The 17037-nt window shown below is 50.5% G+C and overlaps 2 protein-coding genes across 5 annotated transcripts; both read left to right on the top strand.

Annotated features, from left to right (window-relative positions):
• The first annotated feature begins 3170 nt into the window (after window positions 1-3170).
• On the top strand, window positions 3171-4815 carry IER3 (immediate early response 3). Its single transcript, XM_069563421.1, has 2 exons — window positions 3171-3785; window positions 3886-4815. The coding sequence occupies exons 1-2, from the start codon at window positions 3576-3578 to the stop codon at window positions 4144-4146; spliced, it is 471 nt and encodes a 156-aa protein (XP_069419522.1). The 5' UTR covers window positions 3171-3575; the 3' UTR covers window positions 4147-4815.
• A 117-nt stretch (window positions 4816-4932) lies between these two features.
• Window positions 4933-15703, top strand: FLOT1 (flotillin 1). 4 transcript variants are annotated; one of them, XM_069563415.1, is made up of 13 exons: window positions 4933-5434; window positions 5585-5790; window positions 6099-6174; window positions 6262-6352; window positions 6583-6726; window positions 6864-6983; window positions 7075-7170; window positions 7383-7535; window positions 13328-13509; window positions 13662-13707; window positions 13804-13941; window positions 14189-14353; window positions 15354-15703. In XM_069563415.1, exons 2-13 carry the CDS (start codon window positions 5748-5750, stop codon window positions 15381-15383), a joined length of 1284 nt encoding a protein of 427 aa, XP_069419516.1. In that variant the 5' UTR covers window positions 4933-5434; window positions 5585-5747; the 3' UTR covers window positions 15384-15703. The 4 variants fall into 4 exon arrangements, with proteins under 4 accessions (XP_069419516.1, XP_069419517.1, XP_069419518.1 ...); XM_069563416.1 differs by having other exon boundaries at window positions 4969-5434; window positions 5734-5790; XM_069563417.1 differs by lacking the exon at window positions 6262-6352 and having other exon boundaries at window positions 5045-5434.
• Window positions 15704-17037: the final 1334 nt, after the last annotated feature.

Consider the following 17037-nt stretch of genomic DNA (forward strand, 5'->3'; position numbering starts at 1 on the left):
CCCTGCCTCTGGTTCAGTGTCTCCGGCTCAGTGTCTCCTCATCCAGGGCATACTCCTCATCCCACTCAGTTCCCAGCTTTGAACTTGCCCTTCTTTGATGTCAGCCCGTGATCCACAAGCTCCATGGTCTACAGTCAAACACTATCCCTTGGCCTGACAGCTAAACTCTCCTTACCTCCCAGTTCTTCCCGGCCATTGTCACTTCCTACTGTGGTCGAACCCAGCCAGATTCCTGTGCCTAATGCACAGTAAGGCCAAACAAACAGAAACATCAGAGTTTGGGGCAGAGAAAGGCTTATGCGAAGCGCCAAGCAAGAACAACCCCTCTCCACCAGAACTCCCCAATGATTTTCAGGGAAGAGTTTTTAAAGGCAAAATTTGGATCTTCAAGGGCTATGTCATTCTTCTAAAGATTGTGCGCTGTCTCCTTCCCTCCTGTTTTATGAAGAGGATGAGAAGGTGCCAAAAGCTGCAAGTGCCCAGACAGAGCAATATAAGCAGAGGACCTAAGGTGAGAAACAGCTTTGTAAGTCCTGGGAGATGAAAGGCCGAGGCTCTGGGTGGCTGGAGCATAGCAGAAGAGGGGAAGAAAGGTTAAAATGAATTTGGAGAGGAAGAAATGAGATTTTGAAGATACTGTTAAGGAACAAAGTTCATGTTCACCAGCCCAATGCACAGTGAGGCCAAATAAACTGAAATGTCAGTTTGGAGCAGAGAAAGGTTTATTGCAGGGCCGAGCAAAAACAGGTGGCTCGTACTCAAAAATCCCTGATAGTTTTTTTGGGGAAAATTTTTTTAAAATATAAATTTATTTAATTGGAGGTCAATTACTTTACAATATTGTATTGGTTTTGCCATACATCAACATGAATCCGCCACAGGTATACACGTGTTCCCCATCCTGAACCCCCCTCCCTCTGGGGAAAGTTTTTATAGGCAAAATTTGGGGTGAGGGCTGCGGGGTGTGTGACTTTCTTCTGATTGGTTGGTGGTAACAGGACAGTGCTCCAGGAATCTTGTGCTCAGCGGAAGGTGCCATCCTCCAATTAAATGGGGTCCTCAGTTCCTGTATAGAGAACTAAGATATACTGGTATGTATATTCCTTGAGGGGGCTTCCCCAGTGGCTCAGTGGTAAAGAATCCGCCTGCAATGTAGGAGCCACAGGATACACGGGCTCAATCCCTGGGTCAGGAAAATCCCCTGGAGGAAGGCATGGCAACCCACTCCAGTCTTCTTGCCTAGAGAATCCCATGGACAGAGGAGCCTGGGGGGCTACAGTCCTTGGGGTCGCAAAGAGTTGGATAAGACTGAAGCAACTTAGCACTCATGGATATCCCATGAGGAGGAATCAGGACCTTGCTTTTAACTGCAGTATTTTTTTTTTTTAATTGTTTGGCCACACTGTGCAGGCATGTGGCATCTTCCCTGAACAGGGATGAAACCCAGGCCCACTGCAGTAGAAGCTCAGAGTCTTAAACCTCTGGACCCCCAGGGAAGCCCTGCACTGCTGTTTCTTGACTGCTCCTCCTCTGTTTCTGCATTCCCTTCCTTCCCTAATTAGTAACTGTTTGCATCTGCCCTTTGGAGCCCAGGGACAGTCTAAGAAGCTGAAGCCTTTTTCCTAGAAACAAGAAACAGGGGACACAGAAAGGTTTTGGTCCCCAGGAGGGCCCCACAGGGTCCTGCTGGGTTTCACCACCACTGCTTGACGGGAAGCTTATCCTGAGATTGTTTTTTTTTGTGATTCCCCAAACACATCCTGTACTTTTCCAGCTCAAGGCCTTTGCTGATTCCATTCTCTTTCTCAGTCATCTTCCACATCTGACTTTGTGGTATCCCACCCACTGTTCAAGGTTATCTCAAATGCCATTCTTCCCTGTTGCCTTGTCTGATTGATTAGACACACAGGAACAGTTGCTCTGTTGGGTTCCTCTTAGACTTAAGTCTTCCATTTTCTTAGAACCTGATGTGCTTGCTTTATCTGGCTTAGCTCACTCACCAACACACATGCTGGAACCTACCCCAGTACACAACAGTACCTTTTAACAGGGTGTCTGGCCCAGCTGGGGCTTCCCAGGCAGCACTAGTGGTAAAGAACCCGCCTGTCAATGCAGGAGATGTAAGAGATACAAATTCAGTCCCTGGGTTGGGAAGATCCCCTGTAAGAGGAAACAGCAACCCACTTCAGTATGCTTGCCTGGAGAATCCCATGGACAGAGGAGCCTGGCAGTCTGCAGTCCATAGGGTTGCAGAGTTGGAAACGACTGAAGAACTTAGCACGTGCACACACACACACTGGCCCTATTGAATGCTCAAGAGATGTTAAATTCTGTGTCCATAGCAGCTGTCTCTAAAGCAGTTATGAAAATGTGTCCGTTCTCTCTTGTGTTATTATCGTCACCACAACATTTGCATAATGTGTCACAGTTTAAATGTTCTTCATATAAACTTAAACCCAGGTGGCTAACTTCTTTCCTTTATATTTTGTGGTCCTCTGCTCCACCCATGAATGAACATTTCTGCACATTGTGGGTTGCCCCTGTGCAGCATATGTGTGTGTAATATGCATGTTGAAGGGGGGCAGAACATGCCACCCCAAAATGTGCTCCTCTGGCATGTGAATTATTTGGAGCAATCAAGACCCAGCAGAATCAAAAGAAGCCTTGCACCTCTCCCTTCATGGCCTAAATAACTGAGGTAGGGGGCCTGGTCCAGTGATAACATTCACCAGAAAAACTTACCTGCTTGGCAGGACAAACATCTCATTAGCAATCACCCGCTCTTCCCATCTTCCTGTGAATTACCCACCTCCCCTTAAAGCCCCAGGCCTCTTTCCCATTCCTTAGCTAAAGATGGCATATAAACTTCAATTGCCTGACTGCCTTTGAGTCTCAAGTTTTCTTGGGCTTCTGTTAAGTATGCAATTAAATTTGTTTTCTCCTGTTGATCTGTCCTAGGTCAATTTAATTATTGAGCCAGCCAACGAAACTAGAAGGAGAAATTTTTCCACCTCTACAACATGGTGTGTGTGTGCATGTGCTAGCTAAAGCAGGCAGACTTGTGTCTGTGTGTGCTAGTGTGTTCATTTCTCTTGGGCTTCTTGACTGCTTCTTAGTGACTTCCCTCCTAGGCTGCTGTTTTCTGAGTCCCTACAAACGCGTGACTATGCACTGTAACTGTGGTTCCTAGACTCTGCTGGATCAGGATTGTAGCAAGAGGGCCAGACTTCCTTATGTAAGCCTTCCTGCACGTCCCCAGAGATGGGGATTTGTGGCTCAAACTGTCTGTGGGCCCCTCTCCAGCTGCCACATGTCCTGACATGTGCCCGCAGTCTGGGATTTCATCCGCCTCCACTCACAACTCACACACTCACAACACACACTTGGCGTGCCTACGGTTGGCACTGGCCAAGTCTCCGCCCCCTCCCTTTGCTTAATCTTCGGAATTTCCAGCCGACCGTCCAACAGCTCCCAGCCCAGGGTGGAGTTGAGAAGGACCCGCCCAGTTCTCGGGGTACATAACTAGCTCTGCGGGACTGCGGGGCCACTCGTCCTTCGGCTCAGCTCAGCGCACAATGTGTCACTCTCGCAGCTCCCTCCCCACCATGACCGTCCTGCGGGCTCCGACCCCGGTCTCCTCCACCAGCCCGGGACCCCGACGGGGCTCCGGTCCCGAGATCTTCACCTTCGACCCTCTCCCGGAGCCCGCGGTGGCCCCCGCTGCGCGCCCTAGCGCCACCCGCGGGCATCGAAAGCGCAGCCGTAGGGTCCTCTACCCACGAGTGGTGAGTGTCTCCGAAGTGGACAGCCCCGGGGGAAGAGCAGGGTGAACCACTGGACGCCGGGGCCCCGATCTGACCTGTTCTTTTTATCACCTCCCCTCAGGTCCGGCGTCAGCTGCCAGTCGAGGAACCGAACCCTGCCAAAAGGCTGCTCTTTGTCCTGCTGACCATCATCTTCTGTCAGATCCTGATGGCTGAAGACGGTGCGTCTGTACCCCTGGCCCCGGAGGACACCTCCAGCGCACCGTCCCCCGCGCCCACCGCTGCAGCCCCGGTCTTCGAGCCCCTTAATCTGACCTCGGAGCCCTCGGACTACGCTTTGGATCTCAGCACTTTTCTCCAGCAACACCCGGCCGCCTTCTAACCGGGACTCCCCACTTCCCCAAAAGAACCTGAAAAACCAAGAAAACACTGGGTGTACCTGGTGCGCGAGAGCGTATCCCAAACTGGGACTCGCGAGGCAACTCGCACTCAGAACACTATGGCGAAGACGCCGGTCCGAGCCTGGAGAGACAGGCACCGGCACGCCGGGGTTAGGCCGGGTGGGGAAGAAGTGCGTCGTTAACTTATTTCTCATTGTTCCTAATAATATTTATGTGTATTTATGTGTGTCCCCCTAGGTGATGGAGGGGTGTATGTAATATTTATTTTAACTTATGCAGGAGTGCGAGATGTGCACCTTGCTGCAAATGCAGGTCTCTGGGTATTTATTGGGCTCTGTGGGGTTGGTGGAGGCAAGCACCCAGAATTGAGCGAGGCCGGGAAAAGGGATGGAGGAAACCCAAGTCGAGAAGGCGCCCGGGCTGGGAGTCAAGGACGGTGGTGGGTCGCAGTGACACTCTCAGTTCTCCAGCATCTCAACTCGCGAGTCTGTGAAGATTCGGGGAACCGTTGAGAATAAGGTCCCTGGCCTACAATCTCCTTGAAGTTGCCTCCAAGGGGGTGACTGCGGGGTTGGTGGGCTGTCAGGAGGCTGTTCTGGGGTCGCCCCGTATGTTCTATGAACACAAATAAACTTGATTTACTGTCGGCAGTCATGTGTGTGTCTCTTTACAAGCGGCGGTCCCCTACTTTCAAGGCGCCAGGAGGAGGAGGAGACGGTCAAGTCCCCAGCCGGTGCTCCTCCCCAGGCCCATGAGTCCCTCCTCCTGGAGCCATGGAACTCAGCATCTTGTGACCGGACGCTGTCAGTCGTTGCCCAGTCTGTGGTTTTTCTCAGTTAGTTTACCTGGGGCAAGTGCGACGTGAGTCAACCTCCCTCTGCCCGAGAGCGTACTCACGGAAGTCACGTCGCACGGGGCGGGGCGTGGGGCTGCCTGGGCGGGACTTCCGGCCCCGGAAGGGCGGCCAAGTGTGGCCTCCTCCCCCATACCGGGGCCGCTTCTGCAGCTCTCGAGGGCTGCGGATCTGAGCTGGGCCTGCCGGGAAAGGGGCGGGTCGGACGCCCGAGGCCGGGGGTGGGGTGGAGGGGGGTGGTCCTCCGCGGGGGGCGGGGTCGTGTCTGCAGCAGTAACGGGGTGCGGCTGAGTTGGGGGCGCGGGCCCAGCTCCCAGGGAGACCCTACGCGAGTGGCACCTGCTAGACTCCCAGGCCCCCTACGCAGCCCCGCCCTCCCCGGGACCCCAGCCCGGCCGCCGCCCGAGTCCGGGAAGGTAGGTGGGGGAGGGGAGATGGAGTGGGTTGCAGAGGAACAGGGAGGGTAGCGCAAGGGTCTGGGGACCTCTCCGGGTCTGGAGAGCTTCATATCACTGAAGGTGGGGCGCGGTGAGCGGCTGAGGATCGCTGGCTGCGAAATTTCACAGGAAAAGCCTTAGCGAATCCGGGGTTGCGGAAGAGCCTGGGCCTCGGCGTCTGCAGGCTGGGCGGGACTGACTGGAAAGGGAGAGTTCGCTCCTGTGGACTGCGCGGCGCCCCTTCGCATCCGCAAAGGCTTTGTCTTCCCCTCCTCCAGCTCCAGCCTGAGCCATGTTTTTCACCTGTGGCCCAAATGAGGCCATGGTGGTCTCCGGTAAGTATTGTTTTCTGCTCAGCCAGTGAGCACCCCCTGCAGAGGCCTCTTCCCTCTCCCTACCAGCTCCCCAGCACTAGGCCTCCTGTCCACCCCACCCACGATGGCTTCATGCCACCCACTTGTGATTATTCCTTGCGTAGCCTTCCAAGGCCTAGACTGCCCCTCGCCCTTGTCAGCTTCCAGCTTTCCTCGTGGAGGTTGCTCCCCACTCCCTCCCCAAGGTCTGTCTCCCACGTTACAGCTCTACCGCTACAGCTCTACCACGGCCACCGGCCACCACAGCTCACTGCCCTCTCCCCGTGCAGGTTTCTGCCGGAGCCCCCCAGTCATGGTGGCTGGAGGCCGTGTCTTTGTCCTGCCCTGCATCCAGCAAATCCAGAGGTGGGTAGCAAGAAAACTGGGGCAAGGGAACCCCCATTTTCTCCCTTTCTTCCTTTTCACACTGTCCACCCCTTCTCTCTCCCTTAGGATCTCACTCAACACACTGACCCTCAATGTCAAGAGTGAAAAGGTTTACACTCGCCATGGGGTCCCCATCTCAGTCACTGGCATTGCCCAGGTGAGGCTTTCAGAGCCTTTTCCTCAAAGTCCACTCCCCCACCCAGCATCTTCTGTGTCCCCAGACATTAAGAATCTTCTGACCATGGCTTTCCCTATCTCTGCCTGTGGAGCAATTTCTCTGCAAGTCTCCACATCTCCAGGGATCCCCAAGGCACCTGACTCTCCCTGCCTCTGCTCTGGCTTCAGGAGGCCTTCCGCACACCCTCCCCAGCTCTGTTCTGGCTACAGGTAAAGATCCAGGGTCAGAACAAGGAGATGCTGGCCGCCGCCTGCCAGATGTTCCTGGGGAAGACGGAGGCAGAGATCGCCCACATCGCACTGGAGACACTGGAGGGCCACCAGAGGGCTATCATGGCCCACATGACCGTGGAGGTGGGCCTGAGGGCAGGGAGAGATCGGGAAGGGATGCCAGACTGCAAGGGGCCTAAGAACCCAGCTAATCTGAGGAAGACGGTGGCCAGAGGATCTGAGCACGTCCCTTCCTTCTTCCTTCCATCCTGTTATCCCAGGAAATCTATAAGGACAGGCAGAAATTCTCAGAGCAGGTTTTCAAAGTGGCCTCCTCAGACCTGGTCAACATGGGCATCAGTGTGGTCAGCTACACCCTGAAGGACATTCACGACGATCAGGTAAACCTCAGCAGTTGGTCCTCCCTGCTTCCCTGCTCCCATCTGGTAAACCTTCTCTCCTGAGGATTGAGACATCTGCATCTCTCCACAGGACTATTTGCACTCCTTGGGGAAGGCTCGAACAGCTCAGGTCCAAAAAGATGCTCGGATTGGGGAAGCAGAGGCCAAAAGAGATGCGGGGATCCGGGTGAGAGAGCTGGGGGTTGCTTGGTCTCCGAGGGCTTTTTGTGTACCTGATGGGAGAGGGTGTGGCGTGAGGGCCAGTGGAGCAGGGTTGGCAGAGGATGTAGACGAGGCCGGGCCCAGGGCGAAGATGGAGGAGCTCGGTGGAGAGCAAGCTCTCTCCCTTGGGCCTTCTTCTGCCTACTCTGATGCCCTACCCAATCTCTGCATGAACAGGAGGCCAAAGCCAAGCAGGAGAAGGTGTCTGCTCAGTACCTGAGTGAGATCGAGATGGCCAAGGCACAGAGGGACTACGAGCTGAAGAAGGCCGCATACGACATCGAAGTCAACACGCGCCGAGCACAGGCTGACCTGGCCTATCAACTTCAGGTCAGAGTCCCCATCCTGGCCCTGTGGCCAGGCTGTACTTCACTCCCTCCCTGTTCTCCTCAGGCTACCACTCTCTCTCATATCCTGACTTTGATCCCCTTATTTTGACTCTCAGTTTCTGACCCAACTCCTCCATATAAGGAAGATTTAAAAGACCTAAATGTTTCAGCTGAAAAGCAAAGAAAAGGCCTAGAAAGGGAGTGTAGATAGGGCTGATCACGGGCTTGGGGTGGGTTGTGTCCTGGGCAAGGGCACCTGGATGAAGGGTGAACCAGAGCTCAGATCGGTCTGTGCTCCACTCCCCAAGCTGTGCATTGTGAATAGGTTTGCATCTCCCCAGAGGAACGAGTGCCTTTTTCTGATTTGCACGGCAGTCCTCCACAGGCTCACAGCAGCCCTGGTGATCACACAGGGTGTGAGGAAGAGAAACGTGGACTTGGGCTCTGAATTCCACAAAGTGACCTGTGGGGGCCTTGATAATGCAGCAAAGTGTAGTTGATCCTCATTATTTGCAGATCTTGTATTTGAGAATTTGCCTCAATGCTAAAATGTTTTAAAGAGCTAATGCTAAATGAACACTGGTTTAAATGCTAAAAGAACACTGGTTTCCCTAGTGCTCTTTGTATTGATGACCATTTGCAGACATGCACAGAGTGGAGAAAAATTTCAGTTGCCTGATAACGTGCCTCTCAGTTGAGGTTGAACAAGATGTTTTTCCCTTCTTGTTTTAGCTCCTGCTGTAAACAGTGTCATTTTCGCAGTATATTCACTGCTACATATTTTGCACTTTTGTGCTCTGTGTTGGTGATTTCACAGTTCAGAATGCCCCCAAGTGTAATGAGTGCCGTCTAGCGTTCCTAAGTCCAAGAAGACTTGATGTGCTTGATGGAGAAAATAACGTGTGTTAGATAAGTTTCTTTCAGGCATGAGTTACAGTGCTGTTGGATGTGAGTTCATTGTTAATGAATCAACAAATACATTACATATGGTGTCTTTATGCAGAAATACATAAAACAAAGATATATAGGACTTCCCTGACAATCCAGTGGTTAAGGCTATGTGCTTCCAAGTGCAGGGGTCAATCCCTGGTTGGGGAACTAAGATCCCACAATAAGTATTTGTTAATTCAACGTTCATGGCTACTTTATGAAAACCGGAACTACCATGAATAATGAGGATCAACTGTACTTTGAAACCTTTACCCAATATTATGAGATTCATTTTTGCCAAGAGTTGGTGCAGGCTGAAAGCATTAAGTGTAACACATCTTTAGTTATGATATTAAATCCCTGGGTGGCTTGACAGGTTCCTGAGTGTGGCATAGTACTTTGCTGCTCAAAGTGTGGTCTGCCTCCCAGCACATCCCTGGTGAGCTTGTTACAAATACAAAATCCAAGGCTCCAGCCCAATAGACCAAACCAGAATCTGTATTTTAACAAAATCTCTAGGTGATTCATGTACACATTGAAGTTTGAGAAGCATTGATTTAGTGAAAACCACCAGCTTGTGTGGGGCTTTATCTTCTCAACATGGCTTTCCTTGTCTGCTAATCAAAGGATGGCCTGGTTTGGGTTCTGTTCAACTTTTATTAGATCCTTGTTTTGTGTCAGACTTTGTGTTGCTGCTGCTGCTAAGCCACTTCAGTCGTGTCCGACTCTGTGTGACCCCATAGACATCAGCCCACCAGGCTCCCCCGTCCCTGGGATTCTCCAGGCAAGAACACTGGATTGGGTTGCCATTTCCTTCTCCAATGCATGAAAGTGAAAAGTGAAAGTGAAGTCGCTCAGTTGTGTCCAACCCTCAGTGACCAGGCTCCTCTGTCCATGGGATTTTCCAGGCAAGAGTACTGGAGTGGGGTGCCATTGCCTTCTCTGAGACTTTGTGCTAGGTGCTGTAAAAATAAGGATTTGTTCAACAGAGATTTATTAAATGCCTACTAAATGCCAGGCATTGTTTTGGAAGTGAGTATATAAGTATGAATGAGATAGAATAAAATTCCTGCCCTCATGGAGCTTTACATTATAATATATGAGACAACTAATAAGCAAATAAATAATCTTCATTGGCTTTAATTAAGTTGTTTAAGTGCTATGAAGAAAATAAGTTGGTGGTATTCTATCAGAGGGGTACTGTTGTTAGGTTGGGATGATCAGGGAAAGCTTCTGTGAGAAAATGATAGATAACCCTGAAGATGAGAAAGAGCCAGCAATGTTAAGAGTTGTGAGCCAAGAACGCTCTAGTCCAGTGCTGGTCAAATAGAACTTGTGATAATGGAAATGCTGTATAATTTTTTTATTTTAACTTAGTTATATAAGGCAAGTGACTAGGCAGGGGACTAGCACATGCAAAGATCTTGATGTTAAAAAGAGGGGTTGTGTCCCAGGAACACAAAGGAGGTTTCTGATCCAGCATGACTGGTGTGCTGTGAGTGAGGAGAGGCAGAGGGAACCAGATCTCCTAGGGTTTGGGGAGCCAGTATTCTTGCCTACAGAATCACCATGGACAGAGGAGCCTGGTGGGTTACAGTCCATGGGGTCGCAGAGAGTAGGACATGACTGAGCAACTAAGCACACAACAGATGGAAACTTAGAAGGAGATTCAAAGCACGAGGGGAAACTATTGGAGAACTTCAGGAAGGGAAGTACTCTGGTCTAGTTTCAGTTCAGTTCAGTAGCTCAGTCGTGTCCGACTCTTTGCGACCCCATGAATGGCAGCACACCAGGCCTCCCTGTCCATCACCAACTCCCGGAGTTCACTCAGACTTGCATTCATCGAGTCAGTGATGCCATCCAGCCATCTCATCCTCTATCGTCCCCTTCTTCTCCTGCCCCCAATCCCTCCCAGCATCAGAGTCTTTTCCAATGAGTCAACTTTTTGCATGAGGTGGCCAAAGTACTGGAGTTTCAGCTTTAGCATCATTCCTTCCAAAGAAATCCCAGGGCTGATTTCCTTCAGAATGGACTGGTTGGATCTCCTTGCAGTCCAAGGGACTCTCAAGAGTCTTCTCCAACACCACAGTCTGGTCTAGTTTACATTTTTACAAAGAGCAGTCCAGCTGCTGCATCAAGAATTGATTGTCAAAAGAGAACAGAGGAAGCAAGAAGATGAATTAGAAGGTTTGTCAAAGCTGATGAATGACATAAATGCAGCTAACTGCACTCCCTCTTAAAATCTCACTAAATTCACATAGAGTAATTGGGGGAGAAACAAAAGGTGGAGCGAATAGGAACAGAAGGAACAGAAACCATGGCATTGCTGTGGAAGCTGGAAAGTCAGGGCAACTGATGACTAAAGAAGTGTCTGAGACAGCTGAGTGCAAAGCTGCAGGGGAGAAAACAATGAAATGACCCAAGGCACAGAAGTTGTCAGCACCAGGGGCCTCTGGAGCTGGGATAAGTCAGTTGAAATAAGGAGAAACAGGTGAAAAGTGACTTCTCAGAGCTGTCTGCCTCTGAGCGATGCTCCCTCTCCCAGTAACAGCCGTGAAGAGACTGCCTATTGAATGCTGAATACTGACTGCTTCCCCAGCCCCTTATTCCACATGACTTCCAGAACCCCCATATTCCAAAGAAGAGATCAGAAGATTGCTCTGGGGAACATGACCAACCCAACATGAAAGACTTGAAGGTCCTAAATCAGAGGTTCCTCAGCAGATGAACTACCCGGGTCACCCTAGAGTGAAGCTGAAAGCCTCTGAGCCTCACCCACATACCCAGAGCTTCCCTTCAGTGTTTCTGACCTTCCTCCCTGTGAGCAGACAAGCACGGACTCCCTGACATATGAAGGGTCCTGCAACAAGAAGGACAGGCCGAAACCACAAGGAGGGCAAAGCAGTTTGAAGGATATGCGCTATGCAGAGAGAAGAAAGCTTTAAAAAAAGGTAATATCCTCAGTAAGATAAAAGAATAATTCATATCCAGCAAATCAGGACATAGGAAACAGAGCTTTTAAAAATTAATAAGGTGGCAGAAATGGAAGAAAAAAAAACAATGGAAGAGAAATTCTAATAAATTTGTCAGAAGATAGAACAAAACAGATGGAAAAACTAGGAAAGAATATTAGAGGCCAGACCAGGAGATGAAACAGAACAAAATGGAAGGAAGTCATCAGCGGAAAAAATCAGACATGTTTATCTGACTTTCTAGATTGAATGATCCACCAAGTACCTAACATACTGGATGAAAAACATTTGCCTTGAAGCACATCACTGAAATTTCAGAACACCAAGGATGAAAGAACTAAAAGCTTCCAGAGAGAATGACGAGATCTCAAGCAAAGGGTCAAGCAGCAGAATGACTTCAGATTTCTCAAGAAGCTAGAGGACCATGGAGCAATGCCTTCAAAATTCTGGTGGAAAATTAATAACAGCATAGTAACCTGAACTCAGGGGGCTTCCCTGGTGGCTCAGGCGGTAAAGAATCTGTCTGCAATGCAGGAGACCCTGGTTTGATTCTTGCGTTGTGAAGACCCCCTGGAGAAGGGAATGGCAACCCACTCCAGTATTCTTGATCGGAGAATCTCATGGACAGAGGAGCCTGGCGGACTACCAGTCCATGGGGTTGCAAAGAGTCAGGCGCGACTTAGCGACTAACACTTTCACTTTCACAACCTGTACTCAACTGTATCATCATTCAAATAGAAGAACGAAATCAAAAACCCACAGAAGCAAGATCTCAAAAAACTTATATCCCGTGTACTCTTTCTGAGGGAACTGCTGGAGGCTGGGTCTAAAGAAGAGAAAGAAGTGGGTGGAAGTGGGGGCTCTAACACAGGAGCACCATGAGCTGCATGCTGAGGTCAAGCGTTAACTAGTCCAGTTTGGAACAGGTTTGAAATTTTAGGGTCAAAGAGGACAGGGTACCACGTCTAGAAGCCCCCTTCCTCTGGAATGAACACATGGGCCCTTTAAAGGCAGGGGCTCCATCTCTCATGTGGATATATCACAGGCAAGATGGTGCATGGCTAAGCCAGAGCAATGAGGCAAGAAGTATGTTCTTCCTCCAGACCTCTGCTCACTGACTTGTTGGCAAGAGCCTTCTGACCCCTGTACTCTCCACGGAATAAGAAAATGAAATCTGCCTAAGTAAGAGGAAGTAGTCTATGATGTATACATACCCTTGTAGTTGCTTACAGTAGCCCTGGAAGGATATACAACAAGCTGGTCACAGTGGTGGTTTGAGAGGAAGGGAACCAACCAGGTGGCTTGAGAAACAGGTGGGAAGAGATCTTGCTTTGCTTTTTTTCTTTTGAATTTGGATGACCTACAAAAGATACACACACACTGTCCCCCTATTCCCCAAAAGCTGGCGAGAGGCTATTCAGAAGCCAGTCGCCAGTGGCTTGCACTATGATAACCACTGCACTGATGGAGAGAAATGGCTGGACTTGGAGGTGAGGGATGGTCACCATGCGTGCAGTGTTCTCCAGGCGCTCATACTCTACAGGAAGATTTGGTGGAGAAATAGGTTGGGGAGCTCAGTGGAGGGATGCTTCACCTGGCCTGAGGGCAAACAGAGGCTGGGTTGCAGCCCTATCCAGCCCTGAAGCTAGCTAAGACTGTCTGGGTAACAGCCCTAACCATGGATATTGGCTCTGTTGGGGGAGGACCAGAACCCTCCCCAGGCCATACCTCAGATCTGTCCCAGAAATGGACTGCACTGGGCAGGCTGAGCCCACAGAGACCAGCTGCACATGGTGTGCTCTGTGTTAATATCCTGCCCTGGAGCCTTGGACCTCCCTGCTTCCCAGGTGCTTGCTCTGCAACTCTGACTCTGAGCATCCCTCCTACGCAGGTGGCCAAGACGAAACAGCAGATCGAGGAGCAGCGGGTGCAGGTGCAGGTGGTGGAGCGGGCCCAGCAGGTGGCAGTGCAGGAGCAGGAGATCGCTCGCCGGGAGAAGGAACTGGAGGCCCGCGTGCGCAAGCCGGCGGAAGCCGAGCGCTACAAGCTGGAGCGTCTGGCGGAGGCAGAGAAGTAAGCACCCCTCCCTGCCCCCCTCAGGGTTCCTTCACCATCTGGGCGTCCCCAGACAAAAAGTTGAGGCCTTTTCTACCTGTCCTCCTTCTGCCGAGTCTTCCAGAGCAAGGGCTCTTCTTCAACTACCCCCTCAACTCCCCTTTGCCCAGGTCCCAGCTGATCATGCAGGCGGAGGCAGAAGCAGAGGCTGTGCGGGTGAGCTAGCCAATTGGTGGAGGGAGTGGGGTGCTGCTGCTGCTGCGGTCTCTTGTCCTCACCTACTGTACCTCACGTGTCCTGTACCCTCCTCAGATGCGTGGGGAAGCAGAGGCCTTTGCAATAGGGGCCCGAGCCAGGGCCGAGGCTGAGCAGATGGCCAAGAAGGCAGAGGCATTCCAGCTGTACCAGGAGGCTGCTCAGCTGGACATGCTGCTGGAGAAGCTGCCCCAGGTCTGGGGTGGGGGTGGGCTTGGTGGAGGGCATATGAACAAGAGCAGAGGAGGGACAGGAGGGAACGAGGGGCTAGGGAGAACCAGGCTAGGGGCCATGAATTAGGGGTGGGAATTACAAGCCAGTGACCAGAATAAGGAAGGGTGATCCTCACAAAAGTGAAGAACAAGGTCTTAAAACCCAGAGTAAGGAGTCTTAGGATGGGTGTGGTGAGACCCTGGTGCTGAGTGGACATCTTACCTACCAGGTGGCGGAGGAGATCAGTGGTCCCTTGACCTCAGCCAATAAGATCACACTGGTGTCCAGTGGAAGTGGGGCCATGGGGGCAGCCAAAGTGACCGGGGAAGTGCTGGACATCCTGAGCCGCCTGCCAGAGAGCGTCGAGAGACTCACAGGCGTCAGCATCTCCCAGGTGAGTGTTTCTAGGGTGGGGCTGGGAGCCAAATTGCCAGGTTCCTGTGGCACATGACACAGCTGGCCCAGCATGGGGCCAGCACCCAGGAGGCCTGGGGCTGCTGATGTTTAGTTATTGCTTTCCGTGTGCCAGACAGAAATGGTTTAGAAAACTTTTTAAAGTGTATGTAGCTCAGTTGTGTCCAACTCTGTCCAACCCTATGAACTGTAGCCCACCAGGCTTATCTGTCCATGGAATTCTTCAGGCAAGAATACTGGAGTGGGTTGCCATGCCCTTCTCCAGGGGATTTTCTTGATCCAGGGATCAAACCTGGGTCTCCTGCATTGCAGGCAGACTATCTTCTGGGTCACCAGGGAACTAACCCACTAGCAGAAGGAACTGGTTACAGCCTGTTGACGTTGAATTCCAAGGTGTATCATTGCTTTCCTTGGTGCCTGTTTAGTCACCTGTTGGTTATGGTAGGGATCAGGGAGTGGGATCTGGAGCCAGACTGTTGTGTGAATCCTGGCTGCAGTGCATGCCAGCTGACCTTAGACAAGTTCATCTTCTCTGCACTTATTTCCTCACCTTAAAGCCAGGTCAATTAAAAGTAACCACCTTGTTGAATTGTTAAGGGGATTAAATGGGTAAATACTTGCAGAGTTTAGTGCCTAGCACATAGTACTATATGAAGAGTGTGTTAAATAAATGCCTATGTAAATAAAAGCACTGGGCTTAATCAGTGACCCTTGAGCTGGGTTCCTTGGAGTCTCCCTGAGGGCTGCACTGTATGATTGGGAGCTGAGGGCCTGTACAAGCAGAGATCTGGCCCCCTTCATCCCTTCCTTCACTCATGCAAGAATTTGAATGACTGCTTGGCAAAGGGGATGAGATAGGGTACTAGGAAAAACTGGAATACTTCTGTAAGAATGTCTTCCCTGCAGCCCATTCGTCCATGTAGGACCCTGGGAGAACAGGGTACCTGGTTCACACAGTCACCAATGTTGTTTTTTGCTAGGTGAACCACAAGCCTCTGCGAACAGCCTGAGCCCTGGACCTTCGTGATGCCCCATCTCATAACTCAAGTTGCCTGAATGGTCCCGTTACTGCACGCACTTCAGCTGGTTCCCTGAGCACATCACCTGTCCTTGCCAAATAGCCTGTGCCTTGCCTTGGAAGGGAGTTGTTCCCTTTCCCAATCCCATACTGCCAAGACTGCCAGTCCCCTAGGGCTCCCATGCCTTCTGATGACCCACCCCCAACTTATTTAAACTAAGCCTGTTGTCCAGAATTCTTCCCTGACCAAATCTTGAGGGATGGTCTGCAGGTCTCAACTTTGTGAAATAAATCAGTAAGTACTGATACTTAGTTCAGTGTAACGAATTCAAAAAATGCTAGAGTGTAGCTTTCTCTCTTGCAGTCAATGTGGTTTTTACAGTGGGAGTGAAGCGGCAGTTACTTGGATACTGATAAGAGTTGTAGAATACCCCCACTCTACCCTGAAGTTCATTATAGTCAGAAAAGCATCCTTAAGTAGAAGCAGTATCAGTAATTAACGTTAGTCCCTAGAATTACTGAAAATAAAGCAAAAAGGTAAATTTGAGACTGTTAACATTGTGCTCTTTGTAGCATGAGTTATTAGGTGGAACACTGAAGTGTCAGTTTAGAATGGGACTATGATATGACACCACCCCTGCCCAGGTGACTTTTGCCTTAGGCCAAGAAAACCCACATACCCGTAACTAAAAAGGAACTCTGGAGGTACTGTGTGTTCAAAGTGGTAAATAGTGTCTGTGCATTTCCCAAGATTCTTCTGGAGCACTGTTTCCTTTCTATCCCTAGAGCTCCTCAGATCTGAGCCTCTATCCCACTTACTAAGACAGGGTACCAGGGATTAAGGTGTAAGGATATTCTCACCTGTTTATAGGGAGCAGAGTATATCGTGTAACTGACCTGGAGCCCCATGCCTCCTCCACCAGCAATCTTTCCCTGAATGAGCACACGTTGGCGTGAAGTTTTTTTCAGGTCCCATTTATTTTTGGCTCTTGGGGCAATGTCATCTTTTCAATATGAAAAAAAGCAGCAAGTTCAACACAATAGAAATCTGAAGTGTAGAATAGGACAAAATCAAGAGGTGGGGAAGCAGTAGCAGAAGAGATGAGATGTTTGCCAAAAGATGGCAGGTGTTCTGTCCCCTCTCTGGGGAATGACATTTAGGTGGCAGCACATACCTTTCCATATAGGTACAGAAGGGGCTGACATATTTTTTTTTTTGGTAAGAAAAGATGGGGTGTGGAGGGGCTTCCTAGAGGCTTAGAGACCAGGGCTATCTCTTACTTCTCTTGACCCCCTTTCTCAAACAGGGGAAAGGAGGGAATCCAACATTATTATGAAGGAGATAAAGTGGAAGAGGAAGGGATTCCCACTTGATAGGGTAGGGGCCAGAAACTTGCAAAGGTAACAGCTCAGGACAGAGCTTGTAAGGAGACTGAAAATGAAGATAATACTGTCAACAGCTCTGCAGAAGCTGAGAGGAGCAGGGAGATACCTGGCACCTAGGACTTCAGTACCCTGGATGCCCCTTTCCAAACCCAACCCTTTCTGGTAGGGACTTCTACCCGCTGCTCACTTTCCTTCCCCTGGGCCAGCACAATGGCCTAGGATGGCAGTCACCAATCCAGGTTTTCAGCACACAGTTCTAA

The sequence above is a fragment of the Ovis canadensis genome, chromosome 20 (assembly GCF_042477335.2).
Source record: "Ovis canadensis isolate MfBH-ARS-UI-01 breed Bighorn chromosome 20, ARS-UI_OviCan_v2, whole genome shotgun sequence".
NCBI classification, from domain to species: Eukaryota; Metazoa; Chordata; class Mammalia; order Artiodactyla; family Bovidae; genus Ovis; species Ovis canadensis.